At 42.3% G+C, this 18217-nt stretch overlaps 2 protein-coding genes across 4 annotated transcripts; one reads left to right on the top strand and one right to left on the bottom strand.

Annotated features, from left to right (window-relative positions):
- On the top strand, positions 1-11492 carry retreg2 (reticulophagy regulator family member 2). Its single transcript, XM_077512338.1, has 9 exons — positions 1-512; positions 949-1055; positions 2369-2399; positions 3107-3236; positions 3449-3533; positions 3651-3788; positions 3913-4001; positions 6797-6932; positions 7956-11492. Exons 1-9 carry the CDS (start codon positions 259-261, stop codon positions 8690-8692), a joined length of 1707 nt encoding a protein of 568 aa, XP_077368464.1. The 5' UTR covers positions 1-258; the 3' UTR covers positions 8693-11492.
- Positions 11477-18057, bottom strand: mdh1b (malate dehydrogenase 1B, NAD (soluble)). 3 transcript variants are annotated; one of them, XM_077512336.1, is made up of 10 exons: positions 17910-18057; positions 16944-17056; positions 16720-16854; positions 16494-16636; positions 16239-16407; positions 14292-14625; positions 14076-14217; positions 12681-12856; positions 12454-12553; positions 11477-12366 (listed from the first exon to the last, which is right to left on the bottom strand). In XM_077512336.1, exons 1-10 carry the CDS (start codon positions 17929-17931, stop codon positions 11868-11870), a joined length of 1833 nt encoding a protein of 610 aa, XP_077368462.1. In that variant the 5' UTR covers positions 17932-18057; the 3' UTR covers positions 11477-11867. The 3 variants fall into 3 exon arrangements, with proteins under 3 accessions (XP_077368462.1, XP_077368461.1, XP_077368463.1); XM_077512335.1 differs by having other exon boundaries at positions 11479-12366; positions 12454-12589; XM_077512337.1 differs by having other exon boundaries at positions 12205-12366; positions 12468-12589.
- Positions 18058-18217: the final 160 nt, after the last annotated feature.

Below are 18217 nucleotides of genomic sequence, written 5' to 3'. Positions count from 1 at the left end.
GAAGTGTTTTATTTGAGTCGTCGATTTTTTTTTCTACGCGATTTGATGAAGATACCAACAACACGAGTTTAGCTGTCACAATTTTGATTATACAAACACGACATTTCATGACAACGAGTCTCCGAGTGTTTATTAATTGTATTTTATTTTGAAAGTCTAACCGGAGGTTGTATTTCTTTGGAATGTTTTTCTTGACACGGATCTCGCCATACACCCCGTGATCTCCAAAAACAACACAACAAAGTGGCGCAAAGGAACATGGCGAGCGCCGAGGAGTCACGAAGACGCCTCTCTGTCACATCCTCTTCGGTGAGCCTGGAGGCCTTGTTTCCCGCCGGCACGTCGGAGCACTCCTGCGGCGAAGGGAACCCGGAGCTGGAGCGGCTGCAGGAGCGCCTTCAAGACTGGCTGTCGCCGTACGAGCCTGCGCTGCTGTGGCTTCAGCGGTTGCTGGTGTGGGAGAGGCCGCTGTACAGCATCTCGGTGGCGCTCACGCTAAACACGTTATTCTGGTAAGACCTCGTTCAAACGAGGCGACTGTCACCTCACTGGCAGCTCGTTGATGTTGCAGAGATGTGCGAGCTAAAACGTCAGTCAGGATATGGTTGTCAGGATAAAGACGGCTAATCCCATCTTTAGCCGAATGCTAGCACGGCTCGTTGGAAGTGTCGCACCGTCGCGATAAAAGTGTGACAGCAAATGACCGCGCTGGTCAAATCGGTCGAGTAATTTGTGCTAGTTTGGCTGTTTTTAAAGGGTTCAACTCAATGAGTGGACCTAGTTAAATATCAGCTGGCACTGTGAAACGAGGCGAGATGCTGAGGTTAGCTGGGTAAATATTCACATGGAAGAGCCCCCCCCCCCCCCCCCGTCTGTGTTGTCAATCATGACAGATTTTAATCAAACACTCAAGTTAATGAAATGTTTTTTTGTGTGTGTTTGTAACAGGCTCCTGTCGTACACGTCCCTGCGCCCGCTTTTCCTGTTGAGTGTGTCCCTCTTGGGACTGATGCTCCTGGAGAGATGGAAGCCCAAGTTGCTCACCGTTACTACTAGTAAGGAAGATAAACCAAAAAACAAAAAAAACATTCATGTTTATATATTGTTTTCTGGAAATTTAACATTGCCTCAACTGCTGTTGCTGCTCCAGTTAGGATCCATTTAATGTGGAAAACATACCACCACATAATGCACGGTGCTCTCCGTGGATGAAAAAAATGTCATTCCAAAGCAAAGCATTTTTGTCCAGCAAATTGCAGCTGTAAAGTTAAGTAACAATAAGTAGGTATTTGTATGCACACAAAAAAAAACAAAACAAACAAACAAACAAACAAACATCCAGTCCTTCATTTAAATATCACAATTTGAAGTTGCCGATTCAATTCAAGGATGATATTGGTTCATTTAGAACGATAAAATCTAAAATGATTCAGTGGTTGGGAATCAAATCTGTAAATTTGTTGAACAAACAGTATGTTTACATGCCACTTTTGCAGGTGTTGTTCAACATAACAATAACAGTAACACAAATACAACATAAAAAATACCTTGCAACCAAAATTTTTGCATGTTAAATGAACAAAGGTTGACCTGCTACTATTTTCATGCACTAGTATTTAAGATAACGTCCAGTCAGTGTAACCTAAACATTATTTAGATAGTTGGAGGTAAATATTCCTTTTCAATGAAAGTCCAAATAGTACTGTATTGGTGTCAGAATTTTTAAAAATACAAATTCCAACTCTTAACTTTGTTGAGATGTCTTAAAACAAGAAAAATATTTATATTTTTTTTAGCGTTATTGTTATAGTAGACAATGGAATCTTTGTTTTAAAATTCGAACAAAATATTCAGGGAGCTCCCAGAGTCATCAGTATGTCTTCAAAAGTTACATGAAAACTTAAACAATAAAATACCATAGCTCTCTTTAGTTTTCTTCAGTAGTAGGGTTATTTTTATTTTTTTATTTTTTACAAAATGTCAAAATAACTGAAACGTTAAACTTTCACATATCTTTATTTTAGTTTTAACCACAAGCAAAAGGTGCAGGATACCCAGCGTCAGCTGCATCTCTTATGAAGTTGAATGCAAATTTAAATAAATAGTTCCCTGAGGTTAATACAGTTCTAGATTATTTTTTTTTATTGGCCGTCAGACTTTTAAAAAAAGGCTGATACTGATATTCATCAAAATGCTGAATACCGGCACCAGTAATTGGCCTGGCTGATAATTGGTTTATCCCTAATACATACTGTAGTTTTATACTGTTCATTGCATGCTGTTCATTGATTGCAGTTTATTATATATTGTATTTAATTGCAATTTCAATATGTATGAATCTAAACTTTTGTTTTTCTGGCTACTCTAGTTCCACGTGTCGAGATTTCCCCCATTCAAAGGTATGAATATCGTGGAGTGGAAATTATATTTGTGCCACTGATGGTTAGGGATGTGACGATAAGGGCAATATTGTGATATTAAAAACTGTCACAATATCGTCGTCGTCATATTCACAATATTTAAAAGGAACACATCTGTTAAAAAAAAAAGTCTGGTTGATTTCAATTTGTGCAGTTCTCGCACCCTCTTGTGGCTAGTTTATTAGTGCAATTTATTTTTCATTAGGGATGTTTTGGCCTTCTATGTTTAAAATCTATGCTAATTGTCAGATGAAGGGGAACCTAATTTGCTTGTGAAGCGATCAATGTGTGCTTGCATTATCAAGTAAATGCCTCAATATTGTTATTAGAGTTTGAAGGTGGTTTATATGCATTGCTGTTATGTACAAAAGCACAAATATTGTGCTTTTTTTTTTTTTTTTTTTTTTTTTTAAGTATGAGCTCTTTTTTTTTTTTTTTTTTTTTTTTTTTTTTTTTACAATATTTTGATCTTTTTAAAATATCACCAACCCCCCCCCCCCCCCACAATATCGTGAAAATCATCATATCGTGACCTTCATATCGTGCTAATATTGTATCGTGATGTTTGGATATCGTTACATCCCTACTGATTGCCATTATGTGTGTCTTTATGTCATGTCAGAAATCATTTTAAGCACCACACGGATAGAAATGTTTTCTCCCTTCTTCTTGTTCTGTGTACGCAGTGAATCGATGAGCACAAAGCAACGTCTGCTCAGTGTTCCTGAGCTGAGTCACCACCTGGCGGAAAGTTACCTGACGTGCTGTCTTTTCCTGCACGAGACGCTGCAGTACAAACGGCAGAATCACGGCAAGGTAAAACTCAGTTTGGCTCCTTGGTGTAATTGGAATGTGCAGTCATTTTGTTTTTAAATAACTAAAAGTTGCTGTTTCATATGATAGTCGTACACGAGCTGGCAAACGTGCTGTGCACCTGCAGAGCCGTTCCTCTTTCGTTTCCTGTCTACCCTTTTGCAGCTTGACGACAGTCAGTCTCAGTATCACTTTTATATGATTTTATTTCTCAGTTCTGTGCAATGATGTGCAGCGGCTGTTTTGCACTCGCGGTTGTCGGACATTACGTTCCTGGAATCATGATTTCTTATATTATAGGTGAGTCACGTTGGGTCGCATCTGTGCCAACAACCCCTTTGTGATTCCTTTCAATTTTCTATGACATGAACAATGATTTTTGCAGCGCTCATGTCCCTTTTATTTGAATTCCTTCAGGTCTTAGTGTCATTCTCTGGCCACTGGTGGTGTACCACGAGCTGATCCAAAGGATGTACACCGGCTTGGAGCCCATCCTGATGAAACTGGACTACAGCATGAAGGGAGATACAGAGCGCCGCAAGCACGACAAGAGGAGTTGAGCACCTTTGTTTGCTTTTTAACAGATGTCTGCAAAGCGGGGAGCGCTGCATCGTCTTGTTTTGTGGCTGTTTTATGTCCCAATATTGACCTTTAGAAACGTTTGTGTTTGTCTACCCAGAGGTGAAGAAGGAGGCGGAGGAAGGCGACGAGCCAAGAGCTGAAACAGAGAGTGAAAGTGAGGAGGAGCTCTCCTGTTTTGCCCCGACGGTATGGACCTCCGTCAAAACTCTGTAGAGCAACCATGTCTGTAGTCCCTCTCACGGCTAGGAGTGGGACGATGTATCGATATCACGATAAATCGTGATACTTTGTCTCCCGATAGATTATCGATACCACTACACAAGTATCGTGATATTTGTAGTTCATATACACCAGAGGTGTCCAAACTACGGCCATTTGCGGCCCGCTGTCCATTTTTCAGTGGCCCGCGACATATGCTAAAAATGGCATTTGACTCAGTTCAAATAAAATAAACAAAACAAAAATGTTTGGAGATGGTTAAAGTAAGAAGGGAGGGTATCGAAAAACAGGTCCCATTAAAGGTTATTTTAGTTAAAACTAATGGGAAAAAAAATACAATTAAAAAAACAATATTGTTACCGAATTAAAAACGAAAATGCTTTTTAAAAAACGAAAACTAACTGAAACTACATTTTATGTTTACAAAACTAACTAATTATAACAAACATGTCCTTCGTTTTAGTCTTTGGTAATTAATTTAATGCATGAGCCTTTGGGGATGATTTCAAATGTGATTTTTAAGTAGATTTATTTTGATATAAACTGGAATAATGACGTTTGAAAGTATGTCACACAGAAGTGATGTCATCTAGCAGCAGCCAATAGAAAAGCACCAAAAGATGACGTCGCTCCCATGGTGTTTTTTTAAATATTGCGCACAAGTAATACACATTAAAAATAATAATGATAATACTAAAAAATAACAAACTAAAATAAAACTAAGCATTTTTTAAAGAACTAAACTAATAAAAACTAACTAAAATGAAAAATTCAAAAACTATAATAACCCAACTGCCATATTTCAAATAAATTGGTTTATATACTGTAGCATTCTAAATATGCAAAAGCACAAATAAATTATTTGTACAATTTTTAGGACTAAACACAATTTCTCTTCATGACATTATGTGGCCCTTGCGTCCTTCTGATTTTCTGTATGTGGCCCTCAAATGAAAAAATTTGGACACCCCTGATATACATAGCTACTATAACAGCTCCATTGGTCATTACTGATTGAGCAATTACTTGGTTGGCCACTCGGGGGATTGCCTCATCAGAGTGGCGTGGAAATGTACAGAAGTCTTCAGGCAAAGAAGACTCATGAACTTACTTTACTTGTGTAAGACATTTTTCTGTCCGGCAACTGACTCAGTTTTGCATACCTTTCTTTGAAAAATATGTATTTTATCTTCGATTTTAACATAAAAAAAAAAATTGTCACAGTTTATGAAATGAAGCAATTGACTATGTAACTGACTGACATGTTGCCTCCACTGATATGAGTTTATTAAAGGGGCAGTAACGTGAAAAATCAGCTTTTTTGGAGCTTTTAGCCATGTTAAAATGCTAATTCCTCACCAAAAACATCACCGAAGTGGTCTTTCGCTCCATTCGCTCAAACTCCACAATTTTCTTTTTTTGTGTTTCACAACAGTCGCTCTGTCAGATTACCCGATAAATTCGATCTGTATCGTGGACCGGGCGTGTAGTCACACTACAAGTCTGAACTCGATCATCGCGTGCTGTCATGCCAAGACAACCGCGTCGGCACTGGTTGTCTGGGAGGCGGAACAAAAAAAAAAAAAAAAAAAAAAAAGAGGCAGGACAGGGAGCATTGGCGTGAATGGAGCACAAAACGAGCGCGTTGCTCGCGCTCCCTGCTCAGTAGTGTTTGGAATAATACTTTATGATTTACTAGCCAATTGGTACTGCATTTTAATTCATTTATTTACATGTGTCAGAGTAATATAGCCTCTGATACTCGCATTCACATCGACCGTCCTTCGAAGGGGAGAAAAAAAAAAAAAGGCAACTAGCGGAGCAGCAGTCAAGACTTGGCCCGACTTCTGAAAAAAATTTGTTTGTCCCAAAAACATAATAAATCCTCACTAAATATGTGCCCAAATCTCTGAAATTGTTAGAACGACAGTCACAATATTTATAAAAATTGCAACAAAATGAGCTAGAAATCATATTGGTCGGTTAATGTATGCGCGCACAGCGTGGCTTGGAAAAAGGTGTTTAATTTGTGCCCCCCCCTTCTCCATTCATTCCTATGGTGCTTTTTGGCGGGGGGGTTTTTTTGCAAATTGCGTCACCATGGTAACTCGGAATTCCAGGAAAAAAATGGTTCCCCACCGAGTCAGATCGAGCCGCATCTTTTGATGCCTCGTTTGTGCTGGTACATTCAACAGTTCGGGCCGCATTTTTTCTGAAAAATTCCGCTATAATAAACGCTGGGGCCGTTTTCTACGATAGTAATATGTGCCTGCTTTGCTTCGCAAGCAGTAGCGAAAGCAGCAGTCACATAAAAACATATTTGCGCCACCCGGAAGATGCCGCAACCAATATTTCGTGTTTCGGCGCGGACGTTCATTGCTGAAGGACTGCAAGGCAGAGCTAATGGAAACTTAAAGACGGAAATGTGACGAGCCTAATGGCGAGCCGACCTGCTCGATGGATGCCCGTTGCTGGAGGTAACAACAACACAAATTTAAATAACTTTAAAACTGTGTTATTATTGTGGGAAAATAACGAAAAAGAAGATGCCACGGACGAGGCACGGGCATCGTAAAGTCAAAACGTCGCAGGGTTACGTACGACGTAACTCGAGGACTCCCTGTGTAGTAGACCAAAGAAAATCTTGATTCTAAAAGGAAACTGAAGGTGTTCTTACAAACCAGTTGGGGTGTACTCATTTATGCTGAGCACTGTATGTGTCTTGACACACTATTAATTGCGGTTGTGGTTGTCTTGCTCAGGTGGATGTTAAGACAACGGCCCTGGCAATGGCCATCACCGACTCTGAGTTGTCTGACGAAGAGGCTTCCATATTGGAGAGCGGCGGCTTCTCAGTTTCCAGAGCCACGACCCCCCAACTGACGGATGTCTCTGAAGGTAAATATTGCTTGCGTCAACGTGACACTTGGAATTCCACCGGTATACAAATGGCCTTTCCCTTTGGAGGAAGGCTGAGGTCGAGTTCATGTCGGTGCCGGAGCCACAAACAATTCCTCAATATGTGTTCGTTGAATACCTGTGGAATAGGGGTGGAAACCTCTGGCTATCTCACGATACGATAAGATATGCGATAAAAGGCTCACGATAATGATTATCTTGTGATATTACGATACCACGATTTTCGGTATATTGCTCAGGTAATAAATCCACAATAATCTACGATAAAACTAATCATCCACCCATCCATCCATTCTCTGAACCTCTCGTGGGGGGGTGCTGGAGCCTATCCCAGCTGGCTATGGGCAGAAGACAGGGTACAACCTGAACCGGTTGCCAGCCAATCGCAAGGCACACAGAGACGAACAACCATCCACACTCACAAGCACACCTGGGTACAATTTTGGACCACCCAATTAACCTGCCATGCATGTCTTTGGAATGTGGGAGGAGACCGGAGTACCCGGAGAAGACCCACGCGGGCACGGGGAGAACATGCAAACTCCACCCAGGAAGGCCGGAGCCTGGACTCGAACCCGAGTCCTAAAACTAATCAGAAAATAATAATAATAATAATAATAATAAATAATAAAAGCTCAATAATTCATAACATAATAATATAAATAAATATAAATACATAATTAAAAAATATATAAATTACAATGATAAATAATAAGAAATGATAGAAAGAACTAAGCTGATGAGTCTTCTTCGCCTGAAGACTTCCATCCATTTACCTGCCACTCTTATGAGGCGCACCCCCTAGTGACCCGCCAAGTAATTGCGCAATAAGTCACAAACAATGGAGCCGTTATAGTGGCTGTATATTAACTACAAATATTGCGATACTTGCGTAGACGTATCGATCATCTATCAGGAGACAAAGTATCACGATTTATCGCGATATCGATATATCGTCACACTCCTGCCTTCATTTCCTTGCATGCTGTCCCCTCTGTTCAGACCTGGATCAGCAGAGTTTACACAGTGACCCAGAAGAGTCCTATCTGCGGGATCTGCCCGAGTTTCCCTCGGTTGAGGAGTTTCCATCCTTGGAGCACAACCTCCTGCGCTTTCCACTGCAAGGCTCGGGCCAAGGCGACAGGTCTCAGGCCGGCGCCCCTGCCGAGGCCGAACCTTTGAGCCCCGCCAGCCTCCTCATCCAGCACCTTGCATCCCCGCTGCACTTTGTCAACACCCACTTCAACGGCCACGGGAGACCGCCCGGCGGCGAGGTGGGCCCTCCTACGGGGGGAGGAGCGTCGGGTCCGGGAGGAGAGGACGAGGGAGCCGCCGTCACCCAGGGCGCACAGCGGTCACTGGAGGCCCTAAGTGAGGAGATTGTGAGCACAGCCATCTCCACTGTGGTGCAGAACACTTTGTCAGCGCTGCTACGCTCGAGCGAGGCCAGCGAGGAGCCCGTCCTGGCTGAGTTCCTCCCTCATGAATCCCCCCCAGGCATTACGGAGACCTTCGCCCAACCCGCCGCGGCGACGGCGCCCGGGCCCGAGGAGGACGCGGAGACGATAACCACAGAGAGCGACGACGCGCGTGACGATACGCTGGTTGCTACCGAGGAAGAGGATTTTGAGCTTCTGGACCAAAGTGAACTCGAGCAAGTGGATGAGGGGCTGGACCTCAGCCCTGAAAGACTGCGGGTGGGTGGAGCCTCGGGAGCTCCACAGCACCATCAGTCATAGCTTTCCCTTTGGCCCTCCCCCACAATCATATCTATGTGTTTTGTTTTTAAATTGTCCGTCACAATGACATCATACACACCACTACATCCAAAAAGGTTTCTCAAAGAGCAATTGATTCTGTTGGTGCCTGACAGCGGCTTCAGCTGTCAGCATTTCAGATCGGGCCCTCTTAAGCGTTAACGTTTGCTTCGTAAGCAAATTCCCCGTGTTGAGTCAACCTGCTGTCAGAAGCAGACGTTTGTCCAAGCTGTTACAGAGATTAGGATTACAATGTAGCGAGTACGTGCTCTAAATTATTTCATTGAACTGTTAGATGGTATATTTTGCTGAGGCTGAATTCAAATTTGTATTGCACCCCTTTAATGCTGTCGGTGGCATTGACCTAACTCTTTGTGTAATCGGGCACAATGAGTCAATTGTTGCGCTTTCACTTGTTGCCTGGAAATGGAAACTTTGACAATGTTGGATGTTGGAAGAAGATCTTTACCCACACACATAAGTGACTTAAACAGCTTTCCTCTGCGGTCGACGCCTCATTTTGACAACTATTTGCGAGCAGAATCTAATTTTATGCCACATCTCATTGCTGCAGGTGAGATTGAGCTCTTATAGTTCTTCATATTTACCGACTAACCACGACATGTACATTGCATGCCATGCATTACACACGTACTAACCATGTTGGATTGTCAGGTTTTGGGTTCCGAATAAAGGGTCGGTTTTGCTTTAACCGCTCAGCATCCAAATCTCAGGGGGCCCGGGTGTACAAATTGGCTCGCAGCATTATGTTTATTCCCCCACTTGTCCTTGTGAACTGTATTTGTACTAACATCCCAGTTTACCAGCCTCCCTGTGTATATTGTAGAAATTAAATGATTTAAAAAAAAAAAAAAAAAAAGGAATTTGCATATTCCGCAATATTCTGCATGTAAAACAACACTGCTGCACAATGTGTGGGGAAAAATACATGTGAATGTTTCAGGTAAACGTCAGTATGTTGAATATTTTCCAATGAGGGGAATACATGTTTGGAACTTTTATCGTTTTCGATTCAAGCCAAATGTAAATGAAACACAGTTGATAACATATTCAGAGGTTAACAGAATAATTTGTGTTTGGTGGTATGTAGTGTGCTTACAAGATTGCTTCTCAGACTATAAAAATGACACTTATTAAAGGAATTTCTATTTCGTCCCCTCCCGACCACCAGATGGGGGTGCTGCAACAGCATGGAACATTCCCACACTGCTGCCGTTTGTCCTTCTACATGTCGCTTGATGGACAACCTGATCACTAGGTCGTAGAACACGGCGGCGGTTGTAGCACACCTGGGCAACTCCTTGGCTCATCTTCTGCTTGCTCTCTGCAGCTTTGTGGGATAGTGAGGTGGAAGAGGCTTTATCATTCTATAAAATGGCTTTGAGGGACTTCTCCGTCCTTTCTAGGGAGCATAGCCGGTGTATGTAATTTCGCATCCAGGTGTGCCGTCAGGTCTGGCTGTCTCAGTCCCTCTTGGTAGAGGCTTCCCGGAAGGAACTGCATCAACTCCATGTGATTCCCGGACAAGTTTTCAGTTCAGCCGCGATAGGGGCGCTGGAACATACAGTCCATGCTAATGACACGAGGTTGAAGTTTGCTAGCATCGTCAGGCCCTATGCTCCTCCAAACTCTGTGGGAGCTGCTCTCCCGGCCACCTCTTGGTCGTGTACTATGCGGCTCTTTCGGCCCACTTGGGAATCTATTACGGACGCTCGGGAAGATTGCTGCCTTACGTCGTCTTTCTGCGACTGCTGGGCAACAAGCTAACGTCCCTGACGGCGATTGTTCCGCTGGGCCTTGCTGTCGCTGCACCCATTGCAACGGTGGCTGATCAGTTTCCGTCTCGACCCGCTGCTTCATGGTTGCCCTTGCGCCCTTGGGACGCCGATCTTTTCTGTCAGCGCGAGTCCTGCTGGGTGTGGTGTCAGTCCGCCGCAAAGTTGCCAGCCTGAGCAGGTGGTGTGCAGTTTGGCAACATAGGACGACTCAAGGCCAGTGGTCAGTAGGGGACAGCTCGCTGCACATCAATGTGCCCTCATTAATTTTCTGCCCTTCATTGCAGGGCGCCACGTCCTGGTACGTTCGGACAACACCTCATCAATACCACATCAATCATCATCGCTGAGGGTCGGGACCCATTGCTGACACGATCCTTAATGCCAGGGCTCCTTCCACTCGTTTGCTGTATGCTAAGAGGTGGAAGTTGTTTGCGGAGTGGTGTGCCGGCTCCGGGGTGGATCCCGTAGCGTGCCCAATTCCTGCTTTTTTCGAATTCCTTCAATCGGTTTTGGATAAGGGGCATACCCTTTCTCCGCTCACTGTTTACGTGGCGGCCATTTTGGCCTGCCATGTTGCTGTGGAGGGCAAATCTGTTGGATGCCATAGCTTTGTGGCCTCCTTCCTCAGAGGGGCCCTTCGGGGGCTTCGTTCCAAGAACCTGCCTCGTGTCCCCGCCTGGGACCTTTACTTTTCTCGAGCGTCGCGTGTGGGGAATTTCCATACTGTTTCAGCACCGCCATCTGGTGGTCGTTTGAGACTCAAAGAACCATAGTTACATTCGTAACTGTCGATATTTTCTAAGTGCTTTGGTTTTCCATAAAGTACTCAGTTTGGTCTTTTTAAATCTTGAGACTATCAAAAGAAAAAGACACGTTAGCCCAGGCAAGGAAGTTTATTGTATTAAACCGGTGAATTGAACCACAACTCCACATGAGAGAGTGACGGAATAAAAAAACTGAAACGTATCATGCACTAAAATATATTTAATTCATTTGTCTTTTTTACATATAATTGTTTACCGTTAACCCCTACAGACATATACATTCTTTTCTGTTGGACTTTTTTTTTTTCCTATTTACCACATAACATAGGAAAAATTTGGGGGTTATCTTGTTTTTATTTGTTATAGTGGATGTCAGGATATGGCTGTAATGTGTTGTAAACTTTACTAAGCTTATATGTAACATTTTTAATATGAACATCATGCAAATCAACTTGCGATTGTGATTGGTTAGCTAGGATCCAATCATGAGCCAGGAGTGTTGGCATCAGCCAAAACGTGTTTTTATTGGTTTAACACGCAAATATGTCATGTCCACCGCAACCATCTATGGGTCTGGAGGAGTTAAAGGTTTGATCAGGCTTTTTCTTCATCTGTTGGATTCTCATTTGATGTGACGGTGTTCTCATTTGATGTGGCGTTCTCATCTGACGTTGCGGCTTTCTCATTTGATGCTGCGGTGTTCTCACTTGAGGTTGTGGTGTCATCTGACATTGCGGCGTTCTCATTTGACGGTGCCGCTTTCTCATCTGACATTGTGGTGTTCTCATTTGCCATTGCGATGGTCTCATTTGACATTGCGGTGTTCTCATTTGACGCTCTGGTGTTCTCATTTGACGCTCCGGTGTTCTCATTTGATGTTGTCGTGTTGTCGTCTGACGCTGCGGTGTTCTCATTTGACGCTCCGGTGTTCTCATTTGATGTTGTCGTGTTCTCATTTGATGCTCCGGTGTTCTCATTTGATGTTGTCGTGTTCTCATTTGATGCTCCGGTGTTCTCATTCGATGTGGTCTTGTCATCTGACGCTGCAGCGTTCTCATTTGACGTTACGGTTTCCTCATTTGACATCTTTTTCCTGTGAAGGAAATCCATCATGCATTAGGGTGATGTTGGGGTTTGAAAAAGCACAAAAAAAAAAGGTATCTTGGCCACTTTTGCTTGCCTCAGTTCACTTGCCGAAAGTTGAAGTCTCTGCTTCAGATCTTCTCCAACAGTCACGTCGGGCACCATGGACCATTGGCCGTCTGTGAAGATGACTGGCACTGAAAAGACGATGTCGCCGGGTAGATCGTAAGGGCCTGCGAGTTGTCCAAAAAAAATAAAAAATGTAAACACGGGTCATCAAAATGAGCACACTATAGCCCCCCCCCCCTCTTTTGAATGTTTCACCTGCGTACAAGACTCCCACAGAGAACATCTGACTGGGAGTAGCCATCCCATTCCATGCCTTTAGGAGAGTGAGGATCCCATTGGCATTAGACATGTCTGCTCCGCGACAGGTCTTTGAGACTAAGGCTGTCTGCTGACACCGCACAATATCTTGGAAGTCATTCTCAACCCATTCCCTAAACAAAAGAAGGTGCTCAGTGGCTTTTTTTTGGGGCAGAGGGTACTGGATCTGTCATTTTTGTTTGTCTATGGATGCTATCCAGGCAGGGATGGGGAAATGAAGCTTCAAGAAGCACTTGTGATTTTTTATTTTATTTTTTTAAACTCCTTCAGATCTTGGTTTAAAGATGGGGTTCATGAATCTTCATTAGTTCATCTCAACTATCAGGTACGCACAGGGATGGACTGTCACAAAAAAAAAAAAAAAAAAATCGGCCCTGGCCAGTCTGCCGGATTCACTCAGGAAAATGCACTTTTTAAATACAGGATTTAAACAAACTACTACTCAATTTACAGATTTGGGATTCTCTTCATGTCTGGTGGTGATTTTGTCCTAAAAGCCTGTATTTTGCCATTTTGTGTTTGTTTTGTAAACAGCAGGACGTTTCTGTGGAAAGACAGTGTTTACACCCCTCCTGCCAATCGCAGAGCGGTGGGCGTGTCGGCTGCGTGACGTCACTCCCGCGGTAATTAGAAAGCACGCACGGATTTTTTTTTCTTCACTCACTCATTCACACACGTAAACTTCTGTGAGTGAGTGAGCGAAAAAAAAATAAATCCGTGCGTGCTTTCAAATTGCCGCGGGAGTGACGTCACGCTCGTCCGGCCCCGTTTGCGACACGCCAGTTCTGGAGAGATGAGGGGACTGGGTCAAATCTTGGTCATCATGTTCTGAAGAACCGTTAATGTTCGGAACTGTTCATCAAGAATGAGAAGATTGGAATAGTTGTGTTTTGGGGAATAATTGATGCAGCCCAGACACATAAATAGAGTTTGAGACCCACTCGAGAGGTGGTAAAAAAAATAAAAAGAAATAAAAAGAAAATAAGACTCAACAGTAAAATTAGCAATGACCACAAATAGACCTAAAAGAAGTCCTTGCTTTTTTGTGATTTCAGCTCTAATGAAGTGTGTTATTCAAATACATACAATATTGTGCTTTTGTTAATGCATATAAACAACCATCCATCCATTTTCTGAACCGCTTGCTCCTCACAAGAAATTATGTAATGTTTTTACCTGTTTTTCTTGATAACATAACAAAAAATGAGATAATTGATCTGTTTTTTTTCCCAAATGTTAGTTGCCTAAATGTCCTCCGGTTCTGGAATGACTCAAACGTTCGATCAATTTCTGTGTGCTTTTCCAGTGAGTATATACTGTTTATTTACTGACCTGTCGTAGATAATCTCAAGCACTGGCTGGGAAAAGAAAGGTGGCCCCTTGATTGGCCCATCATAATTAAAAACATGTGCCCTCTGCAGATCTATGTAGAAGCCGTCTCCAACATCTCCCCACACAATGACGTCTGTCACCTCTGAAGCAGATCACGACACACATGATAGGAAATGTCGACAAGCGAGTCCGCTCAAACGGAACTGGCGTCGCTACCTGAAGTCCTCACTTTGAGCTTGTTGGCGATGGCAGCTCTGGCTTCATTCTCCAGCTGAGTTGCAACGGCAACGAAGTGACTGCTGTCAATCGAGCACGCCTTCAGGAGAAATGAGCACCTGAGGTTCACGAGCGAGCCGCCCGACACGATCACCTTCACGTCCCCGTTGGCCCTCGCCTCGATCAAGCGCCCGTATTCGGTGTACAGGTCGGCCAGTGCTTTTATCTTCTGGTGCGGCTGCGCATCCTTTGCATCTTCGGACAAGCGGTCATCCAGCAGGAGGATGATCTCAGCTTTCTGGAAAGCTTCTTGGAGATCTGTGTGAATGGTCACCTGTCCACGCACGAAGATAGATGGCTGCTTTGATATGCTGTTTCAGAAAGTCTGTGCCACTTTATGTTACCTTACGTCTCAATGAGTGGTGGAGATGTGAAAATCCAACTTATTGTAACCCACTTCAGAGTATGTACACCTCACTTCGAGGTTCGTAGGAGCTGAAAGTTTAAGTAATAACGGAGTGACACAGGATTAACAATGCAATGGGTGGGTTTTGTTTGAATTTGTCATCATGTTCCTTAACACATTCACTGCCAGCCCAGAAAAAATCCCTTATTTGATGTCTTTTTCCGTCAATGGCAATCAATGAGTTAAGATGAGATGTAACCAAAATTGACGGATTTTTAAGCAAAATTTGCCTTAAAAAAAGAAAAAAGGAAAAAAGGATGCTGCAATATAATCACAAAATATATTGGCACATTGTGTTTAACACATTCACTGCCAGCCCAGCAAAAATGCATTATTTGACGTCTTTTTCCGTCAATGGCAGTCAATGAGTTAAGTTTCTGTTATGAACCGCTTTCCTTGTATGTCTCCCATTGTCTCGTCAAGCATTGTCCTGCCCACCTGTGTTTGCCTGACTTCCTTGTCTGTCAACCAATCAGAACCCTCTGCTACTTGTGTCTTGCCCAGCTGTGTCTCGTTGTGTCAATTAGTTTTGCTTCCACAACCACACCTTAAAGAGATACTGTACTTCACCTATTTAGCCCATTATAGCAATAAAAAGTTAATATTTTGTCTATAATTAATTTTATATTTTCACTATTTTTCACGTACAATTAGTGCCTTTAAAAACACATTTTGCAACTTGCTGTCGACTGAAAATGACATCACAAGGCTCAGGCAACGAATCACAGCTCACCTGTTTTCTAGGTTTGGTCATGTGACATTCACAAACTGAGCTGTGATTGGTTACCTGAGCCCTTGTGATGTCATTTTCAGTCGACAGCAAGTTGCAAAATGTGTTTTTAAAAGGTACTAATTGTACATGAAAAATAGTGAAAATATAAAATTTATTATTGGCAAAATATTAATGTTTGACTGCCAAAAATGGCTAAATATGTAAAGTATCCCTTTAAACATGTCAGATTTTGCCATTTGCAGCAGTAAAAGTTCATATTTTGTCTAGAATTAATTTGATAAGTTTATTATTTTTCACGTACAATTAACACATTCATTGCCAGACCAGCAAAAAATGCATCATTTGCATCGTCTTTTTCCGTCAATGGCAGTGAATGAGTTAATATCTTTAAAAACACACTTTGCTACTTGCTGTCGACTGAAAACAACATCACAGTTGCTCAGGAAACGGGTAACGAGTAACGACCAACCATGGCTCAGCCTGCTAACGTCACAATAGCAAACCGAGAAAACAGGTCAGCCGTGATTGGTCGTTGTCTGTTTCCTGAGCACGCGTGATGTCATCTTCATTCGACAAGTTGCAAAATGTGTTTTTAAAAATATTAATTGTCCATGAAAAATTAATTACAGACAAAATACTATCTTTGTACTGCTGAAATAAGTCAGATGCACATCTAAGATATGAGATTTTGTAAAGTGACACAGACTTAGGAAACGCCCTATTCTAGAAGGGAAATAGAATTATCTGCCTGATGAAGCAGAGGCAGAGCCAGATCTTCGGTCTCCATCTTCAGTGACTCCAATTCCTCCTCATTGCCTTCCAGATCCAGAAGATGGAGGCTGATGGCAGAGGCTTGGGACAACACCTCGGCAGAGAGCAGACTGGGGATCAGCATGTTGCATGTTGGGTTCAGGGCGCTGAACAAATACAAATCAGGCCAATTCGTTGTATGCGCACACTTCTCCGCCAAGTCTTGTATGTGTACTTTTCGTGTCTATTTCACCTGCTGATCCATATGTGAAGGGGTTGGATGAGACTGGCACGATGCTGTTCCTCCATAATAAGGTTGAGCTTGGTCTCGAGGTTTTCTTCTGCAATACTCTGCATTAATTCTTCAGACATGTCTGATGTGATGTTGTAGAAGTTCTAGTAATAAGGTACAGTACATTATATTACAAACAAAAATGCTCCACAACACAGCCAGAAAATGAGTCAAATATGAGGCCAACCTGACAATGCTCTAAAAAGTCATTGAAGCCTCCTAAATACACCCCTTTGCCTCCTTGGTGCACCAATTCTCTCCATACCAGAGGGGACTCTTCATGTTTCCAGCTATTTTTTATGCATGTGTCTTGTAGCCAATCCTGGAGACCAGTGAGTTATCAATAATATGCTTATAAAGCTTAGTAAGATGGCAAGTTAATATTCAACATGAGAAAACCGCCAATTTTACCTGCCATTCATCTGGGAGGATTGAGATCTTGTGAATGCGGAAATGTGGCAAAGAACGCTGCAATCTGTCGGCCAAAAGTTCCACTTTGGCATAATACGGGCAGTCTGTTTTGCCTGTGGGAATACATACAATTGTATAACTATATGGACAATTGATTACACAGGATTTTATCTAGAGATGTCAGAGGGGGTGAATATACTTTCACACGCCAAAATTTCAGATTTTTATTTGTAAAACAGCTACTTTTCACTTCACGAAATTTTTTTTATTTTTTATTATGATCTATCGCAGACGTTTGCAACCTGTGAGTAACCAGAGTCAAATGTGGAATTACTTTGTTCGGTTTTCAAATGATGGTATTCTTGTAAAATTAAAATAAAATAACATGTAGCACCAAGATTTATTGAGCTATTCGACCCTCAGTAGGCAAACAACGGATAAATCCAAGAAAAAAAAAAGGTTCTGAGAAAAAGAAAAGCCCTACTTGAGAGGTGATTCTTGTAACTCACAATGCAAGCCTTGCAGCTGTTTGGGGCCCCACAAGACAGTAGCCTGGCTTGGGCGCCATCTAGTGCCTTACTACAATATAGCATGGCGATCGTGTTTTGAAAATGAATTCCATTTAACCTGCAAATCGTGCAACAAATAATGACGAGGAGCTATTCATTGTTGCTATGAAAATATGCCTTTTTTTTGTACAGAACAATTTCCAAAGGTTAAACGATTCTAGTTTGAAGATTTTTATTATTTTTTTTCCAATTTTAAACCATAAGGTAATTGACACTTTTGTTGGCTATTTTCTGCACTGTGCTAACATTAAGTATACGTTATCAGCAGTGAATGTGGTAGTGTGTGTTAATGTCAAATAAAAACGTTAACTGTTCACATATTTTTTTGTTGCTTTTTCAGACCCTAGAATCGCTACCTGTGTATTAAAAACAATTCAAGCCACATTCATCAACTTACCAGCGAGCACAAATTTTGCCATTTTATAAGTAGACTGGCTGCAAGGCGAGATGGCGGTGCAACGCACAACACAATGGAAGGTTTCCTCACGCTCAATAATTTCGGCGTTATTTCGTTGTCATTTGTGTTGTCAGTTGCTAGGTAACGGTTGTTCAACAGTGTATGAGTTCGGAAGAAACAACAAACAGAGGGCTAAAAAATAATACATTTACAGTAAGACAGTGAGGGCGGTTTTAGAATTAATTTAAAATGTTATATGTAACTCTAATGTTATTAATAATGAGCATTATTTTGCGTTGAATTTTATT

Source organism: Festucalex cinctus, chromosome 2 (genome assembly GCF_051991245.1).
Source record: "Festucalex cinctus isolate MCC-2025b chromosome 2, RoL_Fcin_1.0, whole genome shotgun sequence".
NCBI lineage: Eukaryota > Metazoa > Chordata > Actinopteri > Syngnathiformes > Syngnathidae > Festucalex > Festucalex cinctus.
This window is presented reverse-complemented; position numbering and strand designations above follow the sequence as displayed.

Bases quoted from the DNA above. Each gene is read 5' to 3' on its own strand.
- retreg2 (XM_077512338.1), top strand. From the start codon at position 259: ATGGCGAGCGCCGAGGAGTCACGAAGACGCCTCTCTGTCACATCCTCT. The intron at 3,789-3,912 runs GTTGAGCACCTT...TTGTCTACCCAG, and splicing joins CCGCAAGCACGACAAGAGGA to AGGTGAAGAAGGAGGCGGAG. The intron at 6,933-7,955 runs GTAAATATTGCT...CCCTCTGTTCAG, and splicing joins ACTGACGGATGTCTCTGAAG to ACCTGGATCAGCAGAGTTTA.
- mdh1b (XM_077512335.1), bottom strand. From the start codon at position 17,931: ATGGCAAAATTTGTGCTCGCTG. The intron at 16,855-16,943 runs GTAAAATTGGCG...ACTGGTCTCCAG, and splicing joins TCCTCCCAGATGAATGGCAG to GATTGGCTACAAGACACATG. The intron at 12,590-12,680 runs GTGAAACATTCA...GACAACTCGCAG, and splicing joins TGTGGGAGTCTTGTACGCAG to GCCCTTACGATCTACCCGGC.